The sequence below is a fragment of the Ostrea edulis genome, chromosome 5 (assembly GCF_947568905.1).
Source record: "Ostrea edulis chromosome 5, xbOstEdul1.1, whole genome shotgun sequence".
Lineage (NCBI taxonomy): Eukaryota > Metazoa > Mollusca > Bivalvia > Ostreida > Ostreidae > Ostrea > Ostrea edulis.
In genome coordinates, this window is record NC_079168.1 from 87,625,302 (window position 1) to 87,653,194 (window position 27,893).

Here is a 27,893-nt window from a genome sequence, read left to right on the forward strand (position 1 = left end):
CTAGTATTCAGGTTTTTATTGATTGTGTTGATTGGAAGACCATCATGATTTCCATGTATACTGGTAAAATTGCAACATATGTTAAACATGAATATCCAATCATATGTTAAACATGTATTGCAATTTTACCTGTATAAAGTAAATATTTAAACATTTTAAACACTGTTGTTATTTTTCTGAAAACACATCATTTAGAATGCATCATTTTGAGTGCAAATTATAAAAGAATAAGTGTTTTCATAATTACACTGATGCAACATTGTTGACAGAATTTCATTTGGTCATCTGTGTCACTCAGGTGACCTATTATGGTAAACTTTAAGTGGTTCTGGGAATTGCTGTCCATCTTGCAATTTGTCCTAATCCTAATTTGTGCTCAGGCCATAACCTTCTAATGGAGAGAGATTAGTACCAATAGCTTGTGCTTAACATAAAAAGTTTCTTATTTAGTAGACATTGTGTAATGACTTTGACCCTATGGACTTAAACCAAATCAAGGTCACTGTTACAAAATAAGGTTGAAAAAAAAACAGAATAATTTTATTGGCCAAAACTTCTTATTGAAGACACTATAGATGCTCGTCCTTTGTAAAATATGGCATGTGACCAGGCACTGGTGGGATTTCATTAGTCAAACCAGGGTACCCCAAGTGTGCTGGTTGTCCTTTGATAACCCGATGTGACTCTTCATTTGCTTATTTTTGGCCCGCTGGTATATGCCAATTACTCCGGTTTCAGAAGACTGGTGAGGTTCTCATCACTTTATAACACAAGCAAGATTATAGTTTCAGACAAAAGACGGAACAAAATATACCCTCAACTATAGTCTCAGGGGCATTAAAAAATTGAATCCACACAACTTGGGAACATTTGCATTTTAATTTTCATTTACTGGTAGTGTGGCCCTGCTACTTTTGAAAAGAATTTATTTTCATCAATTTCCTGTATATTTGCATATAAAAGGAATGTAATGTATATGAGAGCCCCATCACTCACTATTTAAATGTTAAGAGTAAGGTTTTAAAATTTGGGTCAAACTCTAAGGTCAAGATCACAAATGAAATGTTATGCCTTACCAAAGGAAATCTTCATGCAAATTATGAAAGACCTACCATAATTAGTTGAATAGGTGAAGTTTTCTTTAAAGCAGTCAAATGTAAAGGTCACAAGGTTAATTTTCATATATATATACATTCTTTGTGACAAAACCTTTTTTCATAATTAAGATTCTAACCTTTTGATCTACTTTTAAGAAAATGTAGTATATCAAAATGAATATTTCCTGAACTATCTAAGGAAGGGCTGTCATAAGTTGTATCTAGATTCTGTGTGGCAAGACCTTTCATGTGATGCCAAGGTGTTTGACCTTGAAGCTTGATCTATTTTGAAAAACCGTTGACTTATTTAAATATCTCCTAAAGTAGAACTTTCATATTTTGTATTGCAAGTCCTTTCATTTCATATACATGATTTTTACTTTCTCATTTGATACCAGGCTTTGGTTTACAGGAAAGGGGGGGGGGGTATTGTTACTTCCTTTTGAAACTTGGACAAAAATATAAATATCAGCAATTCGTGTACATGTATATTCCTCACCAAGCTGGGTAGCTCAGTAGTATGAAGTGCCAATATAATTAGCATAAACTCAAAAAGATATCTTTAATTTGAATATATCATCAATCCTCTTATTGCACACAATAATTGAATTGACATGCACATTAATTGATTGATGAGAGCAATGATTGATTCACGCATCAACTACATTATTGTTCTCGTCAGTTCAATTGCATGATGCGCACATCAAGTGGAATTATATACTTGAAAAATTGCATTTTGAGCTCAGTACGAATTATTTGATGATCTCTTAATTCAATTGAAGATGTCTTTAATGATTTACAATGCTTTTATATATGGAATTAATCAATTCTTTTATAGAGAGCAACAATTTAATTAAAGAGATCATTTAATTGTGGATATGTTGAATTGAAGATATCTTTAATATGTTATAGTTGCTCTCTATGAAAGTATTACTGCATGCACACATGGTGAATTATTGATATCATTAATTCAATTAAAGAGAGCAATAATTCAGCTATATAATGTGAGCAATAATTGAATTGATGCACGTGTTGCAGGGGTGGTGGTTTGTAATGTAGAAATAACCAACTCCTGGCTTAGGGTTCACAATGCAGTCATTTATTGTACGGTAAAACGAATAAGGATGATGACGATGATTACATAATGTTGATTACAAAAATAAATGGCCCTAAAAGACAAAATAGTAACAATGAATATCACAGCGATTTACAATCAATAGAGAGTACATTTCAACCTTAAGAGTTATCTCCCTTAATTCAAATATAGTAAAATATACTTTACTCAAATATTTACAGTTGCATTACAAATAATGTAACACTATGAAATTACATGTTTTAAATATAATAAAAGGTAATATCTTTTAATTACCTATCTATGGGACAAGGCCCAATGCATGCAAACATCAAAATGCTGCCTGGATGCTTCTAATCTATTTATAACAAATATATCATTACAGTACTATATACACTATAATAACTATAGATATAATATAAGCATATACTGAGAGGAAATAACTTTAAATTGATATTTACTGTTCTTCATAATATTTAAACTTTCACTCTTCTCTCAAACAGTGATATTAGTTATATATACATATTATGAAGATAAATGTTAATCAAATTAGTACTTACTGTCAGGTCTGGATTTGAAGGTCTAATAATGTCTTTGTCAAAACCAAAATGCCAAATCAGCAAAAAGATACAAAAACTGCTTAAAAGCAAGCCACGACCAACCTGACCAAAAACTCTCTTAGATTCTAACTGAATAAAACTCAGTTCTACAGCCAATGAAAATAGCAAGACCTGTGAACCTTTTCACTCACCTATTACACTAAGTAAATAAAGGGGTGGATCTGGGAATTTGACTTAAATCATAAAATGCGCTTTTAATTCATATACACTATTCATGTTTATTAAAATATGGTATCATATAATATATACAAGGTAAAACACACTGCTACACACGCATTTATTGAATTACCACTCTCTTCAACTGAATTGTAGATCTCATTGTTGATATCATCACTGAATTCATTTGAAGAAAGCAACAATTCGCTCATCAATTCAGCAGAATAATCATACCAGGGGTCCATGTTTGCCCCGATGCAACCCTCTAGACTCTATTTTGTATTGTTTATAAGAGCTAAGGAGGTTCTCTACATCATTATAATGGCTGACTTCCTTTTAAAACATGGATGAATATTTGACTGTTCATTTAGAAAGTCATCACCTAGATGAGTAGCTCAGTAGGTTAGCACATCAACTGCTGAACTGTAAATTGCGGATTCAAGTCCTGCAGGGGTTTTAAATTATTTTCAAATTGCTTTCGACTGTAGCAGTCAACCGGGTTCGATCGCCGATCATCCGGACCAGTTAGCTCGGTTGGTAGAGCACCTGACTAGAGATTCAAGGGGCCCGGGTTCATTGCATTTTCTCCCTTCCTGTTACATTTAGTGCCGTGACCAGCCCCTGGAACTGACAAGTGAAAATGCCTGCCAGGGGATAAAGATCCTGGGTTGATGTCTTCAGGTGTGAAGACATTTAAGGAGGGAGGAATGTAGTGGTCAGCCGGGTTCGATCACCGATGGCCAGTTAGCTCAGTAGAGCACCTGACTAGAGATTCAAGGGGCCCGGGTTCGAATCCCGGTCTGGTCCGTTCCATTTTCTCCCTTCCTGTTACACGACTAAAACTGCATTTTTTGACTAAATAAAGTAAATTCAAAAATTTTTAATTTCAAAATATTGTTGTAGATCTACATATCCTCTACTTTTCATTCACATCAAATCTCTCTAGTGTAGCGTACCTCCTTATGATATTGATCACTGTTCTTTATCTTCACCTTTCATGCTATCAATAATTCAATTAATGCGTACAATAATTCAGAATTGAAGATACCGTTAACTATATGAAGAGATTGAATTGTAGCACGTATCAAATGAATTGATGATACCTTCAAATAATTTTGTACGTGTAATGAAATAAGATCGGGCTCGGTATACATTCTATAACGCCACAGTGTTGTCTGTAAAGAAATAATATAAAAAAAACTTTAATTAGGCCAAGGACAAGAGGTTTTTTGCACATTTACATCGAGTGGACATAAATATGGCAGCACCGACTGTGAGTATTATTTACTTCAAGACACGACAGATATCGAAGACTATTGCAAAACCGTTAGGGAGCTGTACAGCATTCAGAACTGCCAGAAATTCCTCTGTTTCCCTATGAGACGTAACTGCGTAATCACGCATCTCTCCTACAACACGATGGTCAATGTCGTTATTCATGTTTTCTGTGTTCTAGAAATCGGTTTCAACATGATGTTTTGGTACCTGTTCTGTGTATATGTCTTGCATGGAACTGTTGAACTTGAGAATGTGTGTCCGGTCCAGGCCTGAGATTAGGCCGGACCATGAGTGCTTACATAGTATGTTGTATCTCGTTCTTTGGAGTTGAGTTATAGTTTTCTAAATTTTGGAGTAAATAAAGTACATTGGTAGCCAGGCCCACGGAAACACCGAAAACACCAAGTAATTACCCAAAACACCACAGAAAGTCGTACCCCAAAAAATTCATCATTACACTAAAATTGAATACAATATATCCGATAAAGTTACTATTGGCAGGTTGGAACACTTCCCCTATAGCGATATATTCTTGCAAAAACGCAAATATCATTCTTTAACGAGAATAAATTTATCCCATACAACTGAGGATAAAAACCATGGAGTACATCTCTTTGCATTTCACGTGAAAAGTGTTAAAACTGTTCGAAATTAACCATAAACCGAGTCTATATCAAATGACACCGGTCTATGCCAATTGTAATTGAGATGGACCAAATTGTCTATGCCAGTTTTCTAGGTTTAAAGCAATAGAGTTATCCCAAAAGTTGATGTCTGATAAATGTTATGAGGAAAGGAGGACATTGTTTATGGAAATTTAAAGAAAATATGCTAAATCTAAGTACATAGAAGAAAATAACAGTGTTTTGAATTTGAGTTGGGTTTTTTTTTCAATGTTGCGGTCTATGCCAATTCGATGAGGTCTATGTCATCTTATTTAGGCATAGACCCGGTCTATACCAAGTTTAAAACCAATTTCGAACACTGGTTAAAATGTCTCATACTTCTGCAGATATATATAAATCAAAACAAAAACACTCACAATGGATTTCCGCCTCATTCCCTCTTATGCAACAACGTTGATTTGAAATTTCTTAACCCAGTGTGTTGTCAATTTCAAAGAGTGTGTCGCACTTATTCAGCATTGCACGGAATTTGCCATTATTTTCAATCAAAGCACCAAAACACCTGTTTATGGTAATGTTTACTTTCTCGCTAAAGAGGGATAATTGCATTTTAGCAAGATCTTGCTATAGGGGAAGTGTTCCCATCCTGATAGATAGCACAATATCATATGTTGCGGAGAGTCAACATGCTGATGAAAATTTTCCATAAATCCTTAAAGTTTCTATCAATACGAACAAAAGTTTGGGAATGTAAGTATGATCTAACGCCATGTAGATGTTTTTTAATGATACATTGGTGTTTTTGGCACTTTTTTTTTTGGTAATTACCTTGTGTTTTTAGTGTTTCTGCGAATTCCATGGACAGTTGGTACCCTTAATCAATGCTTTGAGAATAACATCAGGGAGAGAATGTCCTGAAAGCATTTCACTAAAATACAGGATGTGTGTAAAAACCATTCTCAAAGCTTCTACTACATAGTTAGACATAGTATTATGGGTTGCGAGAGCTGGGGGGGGGGGTCACCTTCGTAACCTGATCTTTTCAATTTTTAAAATAATATATTATTGTTTTGAAACTTACAGAATATATTCTCAGTGAGTCTTCAGTACAACATTCAACACAATTGTCATGATATTACTTCATGATTAAAGAAAGCAATGATTGTGTATAATCTGGTTTGTAAAATAGGTAGCAATGCCAAACTACACATTGTTGCATATTTTCCATAGACTATGAACCTGTTACTGGAAAACTTGCATTTTTTCATTTTCATAGTATTGAATTTGATACTCAATGCATGTAATATTTGATAATTCAAGCCTCTCATTTCACTTATCAGAGATTTTTCCAAACCAGGGCTAAAAGGAAACTGGAAGCAGTTAATCAGGATCAGCATTATTTATTCTGATTTATTAACCATAATTCTGGTCGTTAAAAATGACCATCGACTAACACACACACGCACCATTCCGAACATTTTATGAAACTTTTCTAATTGCCTGTTGTCCATCGTCTGTCTATCCGTCCGTCTGTGTAAACGATTACATTTTCAACTTCTTCTCCAAAACCACTGGGCCAATTTCAACCAAACTTGGCACAAAGCATCCTTGGGTGAAGGGCTTTCAAGTTTTTTCAAATGAAGGGCCACTCCCCTTCAAAGGGGAGATAATCACAAAAATGCAAAAATAGGGTGGGATCATTTAAAAATCTCCTTCTCAAGAACCACTGGGCCAGGAAAGTACAAATTTACATGAAAGCTTTCTTACATAGTGCAGATTCAAGTTTTTCAAATTCATGGCCTTTGGGGGTAGGATGGGGTCACAAGAGATCAAAGTTTTACATAAAAATATATGGGTAAAATCATTAAAAATCTTCTCAAGAACCACTGGGCCAGAAAAGTTTACAATTACATGAAAGCTTCCTGTCATAGTACAGATTCATGTTTGTAAAATGGCTCCCGGGGGTAGGTTGGGGCCACAAAAGAGATAAAAGTTTTACATGTGAATATATAGGGAAAATCTTTAAGTATAGGCCAAGGTGACTCAGGTGAGTGATGTGGCCCATGGGCCTCTCGTTGTGACTTGCCATCTTTTACCAGACTACTTATCCTTAAAAAACAAACAAAATAAAACTAGATTGCCTAATATGATGCAACCTGTTTTTTAAATTGTCCACAAGTGTACTCGGCTCAACCACATGCCTGCCAACACGTCACAATCTATCCTCACTGCTACTACTACAGGTTGGAGATGGACAAAATATTTCGAGTATTTCACATATGAGAGGGGGTCAGAATCATTAAGGGAGTCTTCATTTCGAACACCTAGCAATAAAACATCGTAATTATGGTCTTGATAAAATGATTGATGTAGATGTACATGCGACAACACAGCTTGATGACAGAAGCATTCATAACATGACATTAGAGTACTTAACACACAGGCTTTCCTTTCCTTTTACAGTATTTGTGGACGGAAGGTCAACGCCTTCTTAAATTTTTTCTTTTCCCTCAGGGCTTACTTGTCATGTATCGTTTGTTTGAATTCATCCTAACATGTCATCCTATAAAAATGGAAGTTCAGGGCCAGAATGTAAAATTCGAACCCAGCGCGTGAAAAGATTTATCGACCTTAAGAGATTAGGTTCGTTTACTATGAACATACTGTTGAACTTCAGAATCTCAAACATTGATATCTCGAATACCATGGATAAGTGGAAGTGATCCGGAAGTCCCAACCACTTATTCTTTAAGTATTTTACCCTCGATCTTTCGAATCCTATGAGATCTCAAAGTTTTTTCTTTGTCCCATCAAGTTTGAGATAATGAGGTTTGACTGTATTTCCTTTTTTCAGCTTTTGTTATATAGCAATAATTGCTTGAATGTCAGGTTGGAGAAGGTACAACACAGCAGAGAAAATTGTTATGGATGAAAAGTGGAGGCCTTTTTAGATTTAAAAAAAAATGTAGTTTTAGTAAAAAGTCATCAGGGGGGAAAAAATCAAACCCCTGCAAGCCTCATAATCTACAGATCTGGAGTTTCACACACCGGTATTAACCACTGAGCTTGTCTACAAAGTTTAAAAGGACAGGATATTTCTTTTTCCATTTGTATTTTCAAAGGAGTTCAGCCCTTACAATTATATGTTATTTATCTTTAATAGTATTGATACAAAACAGAAAGTTCTAGGATCAATGTTCTAACTGGACCAAATCAGGATGGAAATCACTGTTAAAGAATGTTTTATGATTATCTTAAAAACAACTCAAAGACAGAGTCAAATGACAGGGAAAAAATTATTCAGTCTTTACCTGCTTGAATAGAATCATACCTGAGCCTATACCTGCCGTGAATTGTAAAGGGTGTTCATTTCTCTGCAGTCAGGGAGTGTAATCTGACCAGTGGCAGCACCTGTTCTATAGCTCACCTGTCACAAATTAATGTTACACTTTTATTTTATTTTTTAAAAGAGCAGTATTATTATTTTAGTGGGAATAACAGATAATAAACAATTTACTCAAGGATAGTTTTAATAATATAGTTATGACAAGTAGTGTTTCTTTCATGCATATTAGAATTTTTTGCTGAACTCAGTTTATTGAAGATAAATTTATCACATACAGAGAACCATGACATTTAACTGGAAAGGTTGTAAATTGAAATTATGCAAGAATGACCTTATCAAGTGTAGTGTTGGCTCATTATGGCCACAGTTGTATGTCACTTTATTAACACAGCAAGATTTCCACATAAAGTTGCTGCCGTTTTATATACATGTATTTAGCCATCTTACAACAAAGTCAAACTTGGCTTGTTATATGGTGAATATAGTCCAGATGTCAACTTTCCATTTGTTTCAATATTTTAAGAACTGTTTGATTTTTGCCATTGAAACTTTACATGATTAATCCTTGTGATTTGACCCTCCTTAAACAGAGATTGGGGGTGTATAGGAGTCACTACATTTGCGTGTCTCACTATTGTTAATTTGTTGTCCAGACCATAACTTTATATTTGGGAGATGTTAGATGCTCATATAAGGCACAAAGGTTGCTTATGACCAGAAGGTGTGTCATGACTGACTCAAGGTCATTTAGCCTGCCATATGTCATAGTCACTGGTTAAAACAAAATGAAGGTTTTTTTTTGTCTTGGTTTTAATTTTATTGTGGAATGTCTCCCTGAGGGAAAAATTCTTGAAGTGGACATATTTAAAACAGCATACAAACATACAAAAACTTTATGTTGGAGATGCAATATGCTTATGGCTAGAAAGTGTGCCATAACCCTGCTTCAAGGTCATTTGGCCAAGGTTAATTTTAGATCAGTTAAAATCATATTCTGTTCTTTAACTACTTAATGCAAGTTCATGTAGTTTGTAGAAATTAGTATTGATGTACCATTCATTTATACTGTATTGAGAATATGTCCCATTGAATTTGGATGAGTCACCACAGGGAATTTTAGTCCTGTTAGGACAAACCTGGTTAAAGGAGAATTTCTGAAACATTAAAGGGCAAAGGTCAAGATAACATGTTTTATAAGATTACAGATATCCATATTATTTACATGCCATTTTGATACATATGCAATCATATACTTCTATGTATAGACGTTATGTGCTTTTGTTACACTTGAGATGGGAAGATAAAAGATGCAACAGACCATACCAGGATTCTAACCCAGGACCCCTGAATTTTCATTCAGGTGCTATACCAGCTTGACTATCTGACCTCTCTGGTAATTGAGCAGGGATGACTACTACATAATCAGTATTTGATTCCCTCAGAGTCTGATTTTTAAAAAAAAGAAGTGATTTAAGTGAGAAGGCTAGCTACACAGACGTCTGCTATAAGTTTTGTTTGTCTAAGAAAGGTTGATGTAATGTCCTTATCTTGCCTGTAAAACATTTCACTGTGGAGAACTGATAAATGGGTCACAATGGATAGGTAGAGAAATTAACCACAGGATGGCAGCGACACAAAACCAGAACTTTGTGAGTACCTATTTGAATTGTCAGTATAAAAATCTAGGCCACTGTACACTCTCCTGCTAGTACCAGTCAGCTAGCTGTCATTGTGTTCTCAAGTGTGCTAATTAGGGAAATAGATTCTGCAAAGTTTGCCAAATGAAAATAGAATATGTACCAGTATGTAAATAGAGTTCTGAATCTTTTTCATGATTATTTTTTAAAAATCTTCAAATGGATTCAAGTTCTCAGGAGTTTTAGAAGTATGTAACTTGCCAAGTGCAGCAGATTACTATGACTAGTGGAGGTGTCGGTCAGTGAGCCGTGAGTGCTCTATAGTACTTATGACTAGTGGAGGTGTCGGTCAGTGAGCCGTGAGTGCTCTATAGTACCTTGGCTAGTGGAGGTGTCGGTCAGTGAGCCGTGAGTGCTCTATAGTACTTATGACTAGTGGAGGTGTCGGTCAGTGAGCCGTGAGTGCTCTATAGTACTTATGACTAGTGGAGGTGTCGGTCAGTGAGCCGTGAGTGCTCTATAGTACTTATGACTAGTGGAGGTGTCGGTCAGTGAGCCGTGAGTGCTCTATAGTACCTGTGGCTGGATAAATTGCATGTACAGCACATTTTAAAATTATCCTTTAATATCAGCAAAAAGATGTATGTGATTATTGTCCATGTCCCGTTTTGCTAAACTCGGGCAAAGGATAAAAAAAAAAAAAAGATTACAGCCAGGAATTAAATCTTTCAGTTTCATCCATACAAGAACATTGTCATGCATCATAAGAGGAAGGAATTGGTCATCCTTTTGTCCAGGGTGATTGAAATGTACAGATTGGCTTAAAAATCAATCTAATATGTTGAACAAAGTCTTGACAATGTCTTTTGGTCAAAAGATATATTTTTTTAAATGAATATATGAAAACAGTTTTCACAATTAATGCTGACTTCAATGTCAATGTTTAATGTATAAACTTTTTTTTTTGCTGCAATACAAACATGAACATAGTTAGGGAATTTTGTCAAAATTGTTGTGACCCTGATATAAATCTCACCCCAATACTCCCAAATCTCATCCCAATACTCCCAAATCTCACCCCAATACCCCAAAATGGTTCGGTGCAGCAATATTATATCAGATTGGCCAAAATATCCGAATGTGCGAAATTTGATTAAGTGAAACCCACTGTACTCCCAAATCTCATCCCAATACTCCCAAATCTCATCCCAATACTCCCAAATCTCACCCCAATACTCCCAAATCTCATCCTTAAATGAGCAAGATCATACCCATTGTCTCATGGAATTTGTCATAAAAAGAGATGTGAATCCCATAGTGCTTGTTTTTATGTCTAATGGTGTGACTCCTATAGCATTAATTTATATATGTGAACTGTCTAAGCTTAGCAAGAGAAACACAGGTGTCACTGTGGCTGAGCGTGACAGGTTGCACATTGAGCGTGACATGTTGCACATTGAGTGTGACAGGTTGCACATTGAGCGTGACAGGACAAACTGCAGTAAGTTGTATTATCTTGTGTTCCTACCTGGAATACACGTTTACACACTGTACCTCTGAGAAGACAAAGTTGTATGGTTGTTGAGGAATACTTTTATATTGATGGAATAGTTTGTACAAACCTGGACATGTGTTCCTCCACATTGATCCACCTGGGTAGGACAGACATTTGTGCAATCTTTAAAGATGAGATTAAACCATTGAATTCAGAAACAACAGCTGGTCTAGGATCAGACAGGACCTTCCCTTTGCTTGAGATAATATTCAGATGAAATAGGTTGCTGATGGAAGTGTAAGCAGTGATTTTTCATGGAAATTATATTTGAGATGCTCAGTATTTCATAAGGAATTAGGAGTTGGAACAAAATAGCAATGGATTTTTTGGATTTGGTATACATGTGTATATATATTTCATTGAAAAATGTTTGTGTCTTATTGTTGTGGTAGAAAATTTTATGAGTTTTACAATTTATAAGTAAATAAATTTGTACCCTATAAGCAGTACTGCTTTTGGTAATAAACAATACATTACAATAGGTTGAGAGGGTCAGTTTGTGTTATAGTGTAGTACAGTTTGTACATTGAGGAGATGGTGCAGATTGTGTTATAGTACAGTTTGTTGAGTAGATGGTACAGATTATGTTATAGTACAGTTTGTTGAGTAGATGGTGCAGTGTTTGTTATATATGTAACAGGAAGGGAGAAAAATGTAACGGACCAGACCGGGATCCCCCCCCCCCCCCCCCCCCCCCTGAATCTCTAGTCAGGTGCTCTACCAACTGAGCTATATGGCTACTGACACAACCCATATTTTTATTACCTCTGGCAGGACTTTCACCTGCAAGTCCAGAGTTGGTCAACTGCACCAAATGTAACAGGAAGGGAGAAAATGCATTGGATCAGACCAGGATTTGAGCTCGGGCCCCCTGAATCTCTAGCCAGGTGTTCTACCAATTGAGCTAACTGGCCCCAGCGATCAAACCCAACTGACTGCTACATTAACTTTCTTCTTATTTCAAGTGTTGATCGTAATCTAGGAATCTCAGAACCTGGGTTGAACAAAACAGGACCAGTCCTTGTAGATTTGTATAGTTAGTGAGCTTGGTCTGTTCCTTAGTATTACTCTCTAAAGTTTACAGAATACTTTTGTCGTTTATATGTATGCTTTAGGCAGACTGAGTACACTTTGCAGCCATAGACAGACTGGTTCCTGTTACATATGATTATATAGCTACCTCTTTATACTGTCAAATTTTTCAATGGCATTTATATTCATACAACTCTGACAATGCTGTTTTTTGTATTTACTTTGATTCATAAGACACACCAAAGATCCATGATACCTCTATTAACACAAATTATTGTCTAATGAATTTATCAAAAGTACATAGGTCTAACTATCATACAAATATTTAGATCTGTATTTTTGTTTTTAGTCAGCATTTGTGCGAGGGCATCGACGAGCAGGAAGTGATGTACAGTTTATAGAGAGAACCCGTCTAGATGCCCTGAAAGCAATGAATAAGGAGCTACAGAAGCTGATTCAGACAGCGCCCCCTGGATTGCAGGAGGTCAGTACTAAGGGGAGGTTACACCACTAGTGTCGGTTATCCATGAATAGAATATTTTAAATGGGAGGAAAACAATATTTTATCCCTCAATCAAAGTCTGTTTTTATGCTTTGGTTTCAGTAATTTTGACTTTTATGCATTCTCAAAATTTGCTGTTGTTGGTAAGCTTGTAATAGCAAAACTTCACTGTTTTACAGAGGGCTCGAGCAGAATTTGATGAATTTGAGAAGCTGTTTGGAAGATATCTACAGGAGGCAGGCCATGCTATTGTGTGGGACAAAATTGGACAGGCGTCGCAGGATGCTGTATGTGAACAGTCTCATCTTGTTTCTACAAGTCTAATCTTGAGCTACACCTTAGTGTTGCTTTCCTGTAAATGAGAACCTCACAAGTCTATAGATACAGTTAATGAAAGGATCTATATAATCTTACATGTCTATGAATTGCTTGATATGTGATTGTTTTTAAATTTCCCAACCAGTGTCCTCCCATGTTTATATTGAAATGATAGAGACAGTAAAACTTGAGAAATTCCAAGGAGTACTAATATTGATCTACATGAGAAAGATTTATAATATATGTAGTGGGGGAGTAAATGTCACATCATTAAAATCTGTATTTCTTTACAACCAAGTTCCTTTCTAGCATGTTTTACTGTGGTGTAAGTGTGTATCTATAAAGCAGATATGTTGTATTCACAAAAAACAAGTAGCAGGTACACGTAAATAAGAAATTAGTTTACTTTCTTGATAGAAGTATTTTGAAAAGCAGATGCTTCCTGGAATGATCTTGTAGATAGAGTGGATGGGTTGCTTTTGTCTAGATGGATTGGATGAAGTGGAAAGGCAGTATGTGCACGTGTTGCTTACATCATTGGACTGTTAGAGATTTTACGGTCACCCACATTATATTAGATAAAATTAAGGACAATAAGAGTTACCTCACTTGGTCTGAGACATTTTATTTGATGACAGTTTATTCTTCTTCGATGATATTGATACATTTTATTTGATGACACTGTTTAATCTGCTTCGATGATATTGGGATATTTTATTTGATAACACTGTGTATATTGGGACATTTTATTTGATAACATTGTTTATATTGGGATATTTTATTTGATGACATTGTTTATTCTGCTTCGATGATATGGCCCTTGCTTCATATGGCAATAATTGCAATTACTTTCATATTTCAATGTATCTGTTACATTTTATTACCAGATTAAGATGTACAGTGAATTAAAGCCTCCAGAAACGAGCGTCATGAAAAACCTCCTGAATCAACTGGTAGTCATCAAACTGAACGGAGGGCTGGGAACCAGTATGGGATGTCAAGGACCTAAAAGCATCATCAGTGTCCGAAACGACCTCACATTTCTGGATCTTACAGTTCAACAGATCGAGGTCAGGATTAACTTTTATTATCTGAAAGTATAATTCAAAAACAGAACATATATCCATTATTCAAATCTACATTCATTTACATGTAGGTTTTTTCTTTGTTTATTTCATAGGAGTGGTATTTCTTTAATTGCATGGACTGCATGGATTCTCTTTAGCTGAAATCACCTGTAATAAACAATGTTGCATACTGATGGAACTCTTGTACATGAACTTTCTGATAATATTACTTATAATAAAGGTGAAGCTCACTATAATACTCTTACTTCTGATTGCAGCACCTGAACAAAACCTATGGGACTGATGTCCCTCTGGTTTTGATGAATTCCTTCAATACTGATGAAGACACTGAAAAAATCCTCAAAAAGTACAGTCAGGTCAAGGTCAAAATCTTCACATTCAACCAGAGCAGGTGTGCAGGAGCAATTTTTCTCATCTATGACATTTGTTACTGTGAAATCTTGAGTATATGGAATTCTGACATTTTTATTCATTTTCTGTAGGTATCCACGAATTAGCCGAGAATCTCTGTTACCTGTTGCACCCAATTTTAATGTAGACAACATTGAGAGGTTTGTATTAGGTTGCTGGTTTTAGGAAGAGAAATGGTATAATTCTATTTTAGCTGAAAGAGAATGGACAAGTCTTGGTAATATCTTGACTTGTGGTGTTATTCTTTTTTTTAGCTGGTACCCTCCAGGTCACGGTGATGTATACCAAAGTCTTGCTAATTCTAACCTCCTGGATCAGTTTATAAAAGATGGCAGGAAGTACCTGTTTATGTCCAACATTGACAACCTTGGTGCGACCGTTGATCTCAGTATCCTTATTATAAACGATGGCGTGTAAATGTTCAAATGTGGAATGGCATTACAGGAAGCAACAATGAAGTGTAGATTTACAGACAGAAATGAATTTTTCCTACACCATTTGTGATTTAGAACATAATTTTACCAATACAATTCCTCAACAATTTTTGAGATATTTTGTTATGTAGAACCTTTACAAAAACAATCTCTGAACAGTTTTTCAGATATTTTGTAATATAGAATTTTACCAATACAATCCCAGAACAGTTTTTATATGCCGTCAAAAACAGGACGTATTATGGTATGGTGTCCATCTGTCTGTTCGGACCTTGTAGACAAAATACAAAATGAACTGTATTCTCCAGAATCTTACAACTTGGCACATTTGATAATCATGATGAGAGGAAGAAGCTTATTGTTTTTCAAGGTCAAGGTCATAGTATCAGTTAATAGGAAAACCTTGTAGGCAGAATACAGACTGAACTATTGGGGCTAGGACCATCGAACTTGGTACACATACTCCTCATGCCAAGCAAAGGTTAACCTATTGTTTCTCAAGGTCATGGTATCACTTAGTAGAAAAATCTTGTTTTCATTACGGATACAGATATTGCCCTGAAATTTAATCACAAGCTTCCTCTCAGAGGAATATAACTTAAGTTTGCATTTCAGCTGGATTGATGCACCATGACCTGCTTTAGGGGTAAAAGTAGGTCAAACAGTTTTCCAGATTTTTTTCATTATGAATGCAGATATTGCCCTGAGATTTTGTTACAACCACCCTCTCAGAGAAATACATATTCAGTTCATTTTTCAGCTTGATTGGTGCACCATGACCTACTTTAGGGCTAAAAGTAGGTCAGATAGTTTTCTGGACGATTTCTCATCATGAAAACAGATATTGCACTGAAGGTCTAACGGGATTTATGTTGTATCGTTTGCGGTACTCTTGTTCAGATATTTTGTAATGTAGAACTTTTACCAAATTGAATATACATTCCTGAACAGTTTCTCAGATATTTTAAATTTTCTACTGAATCCAAAGTCAGGGCCAGCACCTGAATTTGTGATGGAAGTTACAAACAAAACAAGGGCAGATGTAAAGGTATATGGAAATATAAATTTTTTTTATTTATATACAAGGTATAGTAAAAGGAGGTGGAAATGAGAGTAGATTAGTCAATTTGTCTTCTTTAAGTCTTAATGACATGTGCCATCATGTATCTTGAACATTTTTTCTCTTCTTAGAAACTGCATGGCTAATTTTTGCCAAAAGTGGTGTAAAATATGTTTTGGGGTAGGGAAACAAACATTCTGAATTTTGTGGTCTCTACCATTTCAGAGCCCCAGAGGTAAGATTGAAACCTCTAAGAATACTGCAATCATTTACTCCCGTATATCTGACATACAAAGTTGATACTTAGTTAAACTGGGCAGGAAAGCCTTTACCAGCTCTGTGAAATTCATTGCTCCAGGGTCAGGGGTTCAGGCCCCAAAGTGAGGCTATATAGAGCAAGATTAAAATATATTAAATGTGTAAATGTCTTTTTCTTTACTCCTGAACAAATAGAAAATATACTATAAATGAATAGTTATGATGAGTATTGAGACCTCTACCAAAACTGTGAACTTTATGGCCTCTGTGACAGAGGTTTAGGGCTGGAGATTATGGCCTCTGTGTTGGAGGTTTAGGGCTGGACTTTATGGCCTCTGTGTTGGAGGTTTAGGGCTGGACATTATGGCCTCTGTGTTGGAGGTTTAGGGCTTAACTTTATGGTCTTTATGTTATGGTCTCTGTGTCAGAGGTTTAGGGCTTAACTTTATGGCCTCTGTGTTATGGTCTCTGTGACAGAGGTTTAGGGCTGGACATTAAGGCCTATGTGTTGGAGGTTTAGGGCTGGACTTTATGGCCTCTGTGTTGGAGGTTTAGGGCTGGACTTTATGGCCCCTGTGTCTGAGATTTAGGGCTGGACTTTATGGCCTCTGTGTTGGAGGTTTAGGGCTGGACTTTATGGCCCCTGTGTCTGAGATTTAGGGCTGGACATTATGGCCCCTGTGTCTGAGATTTAGGGCTGGACATTATGGCCCCTGTGTCTGAGATTTAGGGCTGGACTTTATGGATCATACAGTGAGAAATACAGTATATTGTACATTGTAACAATAAAAAATCTTCCTCTTTAGTTTTAGAAAACAAACCAGGTGCATTGTAATTATAAGCATGGAAGGTTATTCAAGACATTGAAATGTCATCATAAAGGTCACCATTTGGTGTTTACAGCAGTGTTATATTGTTTACCAAGACGTTATCACCAATTGTTTACCAGCTTAGGATATGGATTACGTGACATAATGTCAGGTGCTTGATACTTACAGAACATGAAAAATACAACTGTTAGGTAACAGCTGTTATTTTTCAAATGTTGACAAGAGATCACAAAAATTCCATTCAAAACAACAGCATTAAATAAATGTCAGATAAATCCAAACCAGTGAATTTCATTACACAGGAGAGCTCTTTTGAGAAAATGATTTTAGAGCCCTTAGAGCAGGTTTTCTGTACCCCATCCAAGGGGATATAATTTGGAAATCAAGAGGGTGATTCAGTGTATATACTTACTAGTTATACCTCCCATAAGGGAATCACTTTCTTTGTGTCCGTCCGTCCATCCTTAGACATAATTTGTCCAGAGTATATTTCTAACACAGTTGAACAGATTTGATGAAAACTTTATATATCTGACATAAATAATGAAATTGTGCACCTGTTGTTTTGATTAAATTTTTTAATATTCAAGGAAGTTGTGGATATTTTTCCATTTGGGTTGGGGGTGGTGTTATGTTTTCATTGTCCAGAATATGTCTTAAAAACCATTTATTCTTCATTGAGTACAGATTCACTATTTCCCACCATCCAATGTGCTGTGGGGGGGGGGGGGGGGGGATTTGCCCCATTAGGACAGTTCTAGTTTGTTCAAACTTCAACCCCAAGGGACCGGGTGAGACCACAATAGAGTGAAAATTGTTAGATAAGAATACACAGAAATGCTCTCTAAATATTTGATGAACAAGTCTCACATAGGTACTTTATTGTTAGATAAGAATACACAGAAATGCTCTCTAAATATCTGATGAACAAGTCTCGTATAGGTACTATTTTCCAAACTGATATACAAGCATGTAGGTGTTGTGTTATTATTACAGGGTGGTACTCTGGTGGAATACGACGGAAAACTCCGACTTCTAGAAATAGCTCAAGTCCCCAAGGACCACGTATGTATCAACATAAACATTATCTTATCTCGTGTAGCTTCCAGTGTCACTTTCTAATCAAGTTGAATGTACACATTATGTATTTCTTTAATGTACGGTTTACACATGTTCAGAACGGATGTAGAGAGACACTGTAATGCATTGAATTTAACTAGGTCTGTTGGGTTTTCTGCGCAGGAAATGAAATTAACTGTCTCATTAGATGGCTGCTGGCATTACTCACATTACTGCTTCTCAAAGCGAGTCCAGTGTAGTTACATTGCACGGGGACTTAAGATCCAAACTGGCCTTCTTATCAACAACAAAAATCTTAACATGTTGTCTCATTTGTTTTCAGGTGGATGAATTTAAAAGTGTTAGTAAATTTAAGTAAGTAAATTCTTACAAATTTCAACAACCTCCTGGGTGGTTTGTTTTTTTTACCAGAATTACAAAATTTATTACCTGTAATAGGCACCAAAATTCATGGATAATTCAAGATGATTTAAATTTTGTTACAGAATATTTAACACCAACAATCTGTGGATAAGCTTGGATGCTATAAAGAGAGTGGTGGAAGAAAACACTCTGCACATGGAGATTATTGTTAATCCAAAGGTGAGCCGAGCTAACCATGTTTATAGCTATATGTTTACCATTTAGTGGGGACTCTCTGCAATAAATCTTTGTATTTAGTGGTTATTTTCATTTTCTGAATTTTTGAATATCGCAATAAATGATATTGTTGATGGGAAGACTATATCATTCTACAAATTCAATTTGTTATTTACCCTAACCAATATCAATATACATTGTTACAATATTTTTATGCCCCCGAGATCAAAGGGCATATTGTTTTTTGTCATTTTTAGAATTCTGTCATTCTGTCTGAAACTTTAACCTTGCTAATAAATTTTGAACAGTAAGTGCTTGAGCTTTGATATTTCACATTAGTATTCCTTGTGACAAGACCTATCCGTGGAAATTAAACCTTTTGACCTTGTCATTTGACCTACTTTTGAAAAATTGACATTGGTCATAACTTCTAAATGGTAAATATTAGAACTTTAGTATTGCACATGCGCATTTCTTGTGACAAGATCTTTCTACTGGTACCAAGATATTTGTCCTTGTGACCTTGGCCATCTTTGGAATTGGCCATTATCAGGGGCATTTGTGTTTCACAAACACATCTTGTTGTTTGCTGTTTTACATTCTATTCAATAGATTTTCACTCCTATAGGGATTTCACCAGCTGTAAGTAAAGTGCCACAAATCTTGACCTATACAAGGTACTCAGGGTCGTAGTGATGAAGGTGTTTTTATCGTACCATCACCTACCATGCCAATGACCATGACACAAGGCCTCTATTTTTAAAGTCACATCTGAAAGAGCTTTGACTTTCATTTCTTACATTGGATGCTTGGTGTAGACATAGTCATTACCTTAATATCAAAACTTCTCAGGTTTACTGTGGTGCCAGGATTGAGAGAGAAACCCTGGCCTCCCAGTTCCAACCACTAGGATGCCACAACAGATGTTAAATTATTCAATCATTAATAAATTCATGAAAGATTCGCTTATCAAGTAGGAATATTGTGGAATCATGTCATGCTTTTAATATAAGATACACCGGATTTTGTGTCAAATTTGCCTGAAGTATTTTGGGGTTTTTTTTGTGACAGACTCTTGACAACGGATTGAATGTGGTCCAGCTGGAGACGGCTGTAGGTGCTGCCATTAAGAGTTTTGAAGGTGCTATTGGTGAGTATCAGACCTATCAATTTGTAGAAGACTTGAAATCTATCATCTTACCGACATGTGGTTAGAAATCTATCATATTGATGACATGTACATTAGAAATGTATCATCTTACTGACATGTGGTTAGAAATGTATCATCTTACTGACATGTGGTTAGAAATGTATCATCTTACTGACATGTGGTTAGAAATGTATCATCTTACTGACGTGTGGTTAGAAATGTATTATCTTACTGACATGTGGTTAGAAATGTATTATCTTACTGACATGTGGTTAGAAATGTATCATCTTACTGACATGTGGTTAGAAATGTATTATCTTACTGACATGTGGTTAGAAATGTATTATCTTACTGACATGTGGTTAGAAATGTATCATCTTGCTGACGTGTGGTTAGAAATGTATCATCTTACTGACATGTGGTTAGAAATGTATTATCTTACCGACATGTGGTTAGAAATGTATCATCTTGCTGACGTGTGGTTAGAAATGTATCATCTTGCCAACATGTGGTTAGAAATGTATCATCTTACCGACATGTGCATTAAAAATGTATCATCTTACCAACATGTGGTTAAAAATGTATCATCTTACTGACATGTGGTTAGAAATTTATCATCTTACCAACATGTGGTTAGAAATGTATCATATTGCTGAGATGTGGTTAGAAATGTATCATCTTGCTGACATGTGTATTAGAAATGTATCATCTTGTCGACATGTGGTTAAAAATGTATCATCTTACCGACATGTGGTTAGAGATGTATCATCTTGCCGACATGTGGTTAGAGATGTATCATCTTGCCAACATGTGGTTAGAAATGTATCATCTTGATGACATGTGGTTAGAAATGTATCATCTTACTGACATGTGGTTTTAAATGTATCATCTTACCAACATGTGGTTAGAAATGTATCATCTTGACGACATTTGGTTTTAAATGTATCATCTTACTGACATGTGGTTTTAAATGTATCATCTTACTGACATGTGGTTAGAAATGTATCATCTTGATGACATGTGGTTAGAAATTTATCATCTTGACGACATGTGGTTTTAAATGTATCATCTTACCGACATGTGGTTTTAAATGTATCATCTTACCGACATGTGGTTTTAAATGTATCATCTTACCAACACGTAGTTTTAAATGTATCATCTTACTGACATGTGGTTAGAAATGTATCATCTTGACGACATGTGGTTAGAAATGTATCATCTTGACGACATGTGGTTTTAAATGTATCATTTTACCGACATGTGGTTTTAAATGTATCATCTTACCAACATGTGGTTAGAAAAGTACGAATGGAGTGAGCTATAACTAAGTACTTAACTGAGAGATGTGCAGTAAACAAAACATAAGACATATAATGGATTACTTGGTTCATCTATTTATCGGACTGTAGTCACACTGTTAATCATTGGGGGTAACACAAAATCTTTGAATCAATCTAGTAAAGGCAAATTTATGGCAATAATTGCTTTCTCTATATACACTTCTGTCACACACACAGCATGGTGGATCGTGTTATAAATAGGTGTAGGTGACACCTGTTCTTTGTACAAATGGATGATTTCTTCTTGAATGCAGGTATCAATGTCCCTCGACGTCGATTCTTGCCGGTGAAGACAACTTCGGACCTTTTGATTGTGATGAGTAACCTGTACAGTATGAAGACTGGTGCTCTAGAGATGAACCCACAAAGGTCATTCCCCTCCGTACCGCTAGTCAAACTGGGCTCTCACTTCACCAAGGTAAGGTTCCCTCACTCAAACTGGGCTCTCACTTCATCAGAGTAAAGTTCCCTCACTCAAACTGGGCTCTCACTTCATCAGAGTAAAGTTCCCTCACTCAAACTGGGCTCTCACTTCATCAGAGTAAAGTTCCCTCACTCAAACTGGGCTCTCACTTCATCAGAGTAAAGTTCCCTCACTCAAACTGGGCTCTCACTTCATCAGAGTAAAGTTCCCTCACTCAAACTGGGCTCTCACTTCATCAGAGTAAAGTTCACTCACTCAAACTGGGCTCTCACTTCATCAGAGTAAAGTTCCCTCACTCAAAATGGCCTCTCACTTCATCAGAGTAAAGTTCCCTCACTCAAACTGGGCTCTCACTTCATCAGAGTAAAGTTCCCTCACTCAAAATGGCCTCTCACTTCATCAGAGTAAAGTTCCCTCACTCAAACTGGGCTCTCACTTCATCAGAGTAAAGTTCCCTCACTCAAACTGGGCTCTCACTTCATCAGAGTAAAGTTCCCTCACTCAAACTGGGCTCTCACTTCATCAGAGTAAAGTTCCCTCACTCAAACTGGGCTCTCACTTCATCAGAGTAAAGTTCCCTCACTCAAACTGGGCTTTCACTTCTTTAAGATAAGATTCTCCCACTCAAACTGGGCTGTCACTTCATTAAAGCTTTCCAATTCAAACTGGGCTTTCTCTTCATTCAAGTCCTACCACTCAAATTAGGCTCTCTTTTCATTAATGTTTTCCCACTAGAATTGGGCTATCTTTTTACTAAAGTTTTCCACTCAAACTGGGCTTCACTTCATTAAAGTTCTCTTAGTCAAACTGGGCACTCACTAGGAAAAGGTTTGCTGCAGTCTCTCTTACTGTAAAATTAGAAATAATATTGACGGGTTGGAAATCCGACAATTTTATCAGAAAATTAGATTCAAAAGTTAATTTTATCTTAAAAAACAAGTATACTAGGGGGAAAAAGAAACTGTAGTTTAGTAATTTTATTTATAGATTCATATACAAAATATTATGTATGTCATATTAAATATATTGCATTGTCTTTCAATTCAAACATCAAATCACAGATTATTTCCATTATGGTTGATATGAACAGCCACTAAAAATTGGTTGGGGGGGGGGGGTTGAAAAAAAATTCCCAAGTTTAATAGCGTGTATGACTGCCATTTGCACTGATTCATTCTTCACGCCTACGACGCATTGAACAAATCAGATTATACAGAAATTCCTGGGGAATGTTCCGCCATATGTGCAATGAAGAATGATGCAAAACGTCCAACGTAGCAGGGAGGTTTGGCTCTTGACATAAACATTGTTCCATTTCATCTCAAACAGGTTCTATAGGCGATAAATCTGATGATATTACAGACCAGGGTAGCACATTAATGTTTTGCTGCTATAGATAGTCACTAACAACGCATGCAGTTGTGCGTTGTCGTGCTGCAGATTGACGTTTTTATACGCTGGTTGTTGTGAATGAATGGAATGACTTGCTGACATACGATCACATCATGGTAGCGTACGCTGGTTAAATGGCCCTCCATCATCACTAAAGGGGTCCTTCCATGTGTTACCATAACAGTGTACAGTTCTCCAGCACGACGGTAAGCCTGAACATGATGGTCACTGCTGTCAAGATCAAATCTCAACTCGTTCATAAACAGAACTTTCGCCAAATCTGTTATTGAAATGATGATGCCTCCTACACCATACTAACCTCGCAACATGGTGACACCAGAGCAGAACGGATAGCAGGATGTCAAGGACAGATAGCAGGATGTCAAGGATGGATAGCAGGATGTCAAGGACAGATAGCAGGATGTCAAGGACGGATAGCAGGATGTCGGATAGCAGGATGTCAAGGACGGATAGCAGGATGTCAAGGACAGATGTTGGCCTCTCGCAATCTGTTCCTTATGGTACAAAGACTTATCCGTCGATGCCCAGGGATGCTTCTTGTGGTCAAAGAAGCTGATTCGAATTGATTACGCAAATGTGACGTCTGTATATACATATCTTGCTGACTTGATGTCACACACGGGCGTTCTAATCGTGGGTGGTCAGTGCCAGGTTGCTGATATTGTCTCCATAAAGCATTTACAGTGTTAATATGAACTCCAAACTGCCTTGCCACAATGCTCTCAGACATCCCAGCTTCCAGCATCCCAATAGCACGCAAACGATCCTTTTCAATCATGCGAGGCATCTCTCAATCAAAATTTTATTCCAAAAACTAATGTTTTTCTATTTCAATACATTGAATCTAATCAATTACTAACTATGTGTTGCTTAGGCTCAAAACTCCAGAAAAGCATGCTGTGCCCATTAAGGAGGATCAAGTTCGATATTCAGCAAATTGAGTACTCAAACACGCGTTTAGTATTTTAAGTTATGTCTTTACGAATAAAGAGAGATCAAAGAATACTTTTTTGTTTTTATTAACTTACAGTTTCTTTTTTCTGCTAGTATATTTTGATAACACTATCAATCCTAAATTCATTTGTGGAAAGTGACCGTACAAACACCTTAGGCTCTGAATATCTTAACAGTTAGCTACTATACTTTGTGTGAATAAAGTCATTGTTCCATCATTGTTGCCATACCCTCTGGTGGTTTTCATTAGGAAATATGAATATGCATTTCTATTGGACGGAATTACGACTAATTCCTCAGAGAGAAAAAAATCAACGGATTTTTTTCATTATGATTCTTGTTTATTTTCTTCTATTGACGAATCCAATGTGCAAGATGAGCAATGAAAACATCGTTAATTCTGATAAAATTAAGTAATGCCATTTCAAAAATGGCATATTTGACAATAAACCATTACGGTTAGAAAAATAGTAATAAATACACATGCAGTTATGAATCAAACGTAATAATACCGATATATATATAACATATTTCGTTGTAATATTAAGTTGCACTGTGAAACCCTACTTGTACCTTCAAAGACATCGATATTTCGGAGATGTATAGAGTTTTGTGAGTGTAAATAGCCATTCGGCTAATCAAATATCCTGATAATCGGATAAATTTTCCCTGACAAATGGGCTATTGGGTTAACCGAAACCCACTGTACCAAAATATTTGTCCTTGTGACCTTGGCCATCTTTGGAATTGGCCATTATCGGGGGCATTTGTGTTTTACAAACACATGTTGTTTTTTATTTATTTGCAGGTGAAGGATTTCCTTTACCGCTTTTCCAGTATTCCAGACATGTTGGAACTTGATCATCTTACAGTGTCAGGAGATGTCACCTTCGGCAAGAACGTCACACTCAAGGTCTGTGTATATAGCTGGATGTATTCAGCAGGGGATTATGGAGAGGGGGGTGGGGTCATGTTCGGTGATGTAGTATTGATATATTGACCAACAATTGTTGAATATTAATTTTTATCTTGTAGGGGACAGTTATAATTATTGCCAATCATGGTGACAGAATTGACATTCCTTCAGGGGCAGTGTTGGAGAACAAAATTGTATCGGGAAACCTCAGGATCCTAGACCATTGAACTTGTGTTGCCATAGTAACAGCCTGGGTGTTGCTGGTCACTCTCGGGAGTTGTAACAGTTACATTGTGTGCTTACCTTCCACTGACTAATCAATGTTTAACAGAAGAGTCATCAAAGACAATTTACTTGTCATATCTTTATTCGAAAATATCATGTGACTGAACACGAACAGTTACCAATTGTATTTGATGTGACACATAGTTTTTCAAAAATACTAGGGTGTGAAACCAAGTTTATATTGTAGAAGTTTTGTTGAAGATAAGAAAATGTTGCTGCACGCTGATTGTAAGTTATTAGTTTGTTTGTTTAAAGCAAACATTTTTTGTTATTTTCTGGTCATCGCTATCCCAGAGCAATATCCAATATGTGATTTTGTTTTTATGAGTGAATTAGGTTGGAGTTTGTTATAGGTTTGATAGATGGTGTGTTTGTAAGTTGTTAATTTTGTACTCAAAATCTTGCAGAAATGGTTTGTATCGTTAAGGCGTAAAATTAGAACTGATTGCCTGTAAAACAGTGCAGTTGTGAATCTTGATTCTGATGTACATTTTACCCGTTACCCATGATGCACCTGGGACAACATAAACATGTTGGAACTCATGTGTTGAATGTAAGTTTCATAGCAAGTGTGAGTTAGTAGTAGATTTTTTCTCAAACTCAATTTCTGTTTTATGTTGAGTTGAAGTCATTTTTGTGTCACAGTTGATATCTAGATTTATAAACAAGAAAACATCGGAAGTTTTTCATGTACAAAACATTGGTAAATGTCAATATTTTGAAATTTTACAATTTCTCTACATTAGCAAGTATATATCTTTGTAACTAGGTATTTATATGTGATGCTTAAAACACCTTATTATTAACCATAAAGGACCCTTACAATACCGGTACCTTATTTCTGCAGTAGCAAACGGACACAATTTCAGAAGATAACATAGCTACATTTGTTTTGATGTGCTAATAGGAATTAGTAGTTTCTGTGGGGGCTTGGGGGCTCAGTCGTCATTGATTTTTATGTTAACTGCATATCTATTGTAACCATGACAAGTCGTGTTGCAAAGACATATTCATTAAACATATCCCATCTAAGCTGCAGACGTAGCTCTCAGGGGGGGGGGGGGGGGGGGGGGGGATGTTGGGACAGATCAGATCTTTTTTCAAGAGGGCTACAGAGAAGTTCCATGCACACAGAATAAAATACACACCACAGGAATTTACTCTAGATGGAAATGTTTCTGTAGGAATCCATGCACGATAATGTAGGGAAACTGATATTCTCGAGGTTTCTTTCAGATTTGTGACTTGTAGGGATTTATTTCACGTACAGTTCTTTAAAGAGTGACTTAAGTTTCATCTCCTTCATTTGGATTTATTAAATGAAATCCATTCCCTGTTTATTGTTTGGAAAAAATTTCTGTTGTTTAATAATGAAGTTTACATAATGTTTTTGGACTGTTTACAACATAAGAAGGGTGTGTTATGGAGTGCAGTATTATCTTACTTTATTACTATCAGTTATCACTAATGTATTCTGCTTCTCTGTAACAATAAATGTTAGCAGATATAAAGCTAACACAATATTCTGTTACCTGTCTTCACATTCTATGTTGTGTTTGTAACAGGGTTTCTGTCGAATTAAACAACAAAGTCCTGTATGGGTTCTTAGATGTCGATCACCTCCATTTTATTGCCAGAATCTAAGCTTTAGATGTATATGTATGTGTATGACACTCTGAAACATATCAAACAAATAATTATATTTACAATCATATACATCAAAGTATTACTTATTTACACAAATTACTTCTTTGAAATATATGTTACCATGATATTATAAAAGCTTAAAAACACTGATACTATATATTTATGATTTTCTATAATGACTATACAGACATTATTCATTATAATCATAGAATATATCATGAACACCATCATACCATTCTATGGGAATAAGTGATGTGGCAATAATCCCTCATTTAACAAAAATGTCCATGGAGATTGACTGTAAATTATGAAGTTTACATAAATAAACTTGCATCATAAAAATATCAAGCATGTATTTAAAAATTTACCAAATCTGTGAAACACATAAATTTAACTTATTTCAAGCCAACTGATTTATGCCTCACAAAATATCTTTCTCACTGTGCAAGTGCTATGGAATTAAATCTACCAAATTATTACGTTTACTGCAAATTAGAAATAATATTAAAGTTAGAAAATAAGCTTACCTTGTTAAAGAAATGATCAGTCAACAGTCAAATATCTGTCATATATTTTCACCAACTTCTCTATAAACCAACTAGACAAAGAATGACTGAACACCACCAAGAACTTTTGGAGGGAAAAAGAACTGACCAATAAAACACCAGCTAACAACACTAAAACCAATAGGAACTTCGAACACTTTCAAACCTATTTACAAAAGTTTGATTATAATGACCTAAGGCAAAATTCAATAAATCAGAACAGGTACTGCCTGTTCTACT

General features: G+C 35.9%; 1 protein-coding gene across 3 annotated transcripts; it reads left to right on the forward strand.

Moving 5' to 3' along the window:
• Positions 1-4,097: 4,097 nt before the first annotated feature.
• On the forward strand, positions 4,098-26,992 carry LOC125650420 (UTP--glucose-1-phosphate uridylyltransferase-like). Of its 3 annotated transcripts, none has more exons than XM_048878715.2 (15): positions 4,098-4,218; positions 12,769-12,903; positions 13,101-13,208; positions 14,127-14,309; positions 14,585-14,718; positions 14,810-14,878; positions 14,993-15,126; positions 16,132-16,220; positions 18,317-18,385; positions 18,723-18,754; positions 18,886-18,982; positions 20,051-20,129; positions 21,724-21,887; positions 25,069-25,173; positions 25,296-26,992. In XM_048878715.2, the coding sequence occupies exons 1-15, from the start codon at positions 4,204-4,206 to the stop codon at positions 25,401-25,403; spliced, it is 1,521 nt and encodes a 506-aa protein (XP_048734672.1). In that variant the 5' UTR covers positions 4,098-4,203; the 3' UTR covers positions 25,404-26,992. The 3 variants fall into 3 exon arrangements, with proteins under 3 accessions (XP_048734672.1, XP_048734670.1, XP_048734671.1); XM_048878713.2 differs by lacking the exon at positions 4,098-4,218 and adding an exon at positions 9,717-9,844; XM_048878714.2 differs by lacking the exon at positions 4,098-4,218 and adding an exon at positions 11,586-11,722.
• Positions 26,993-27,893: the final 901 nt, after the last annotated feature.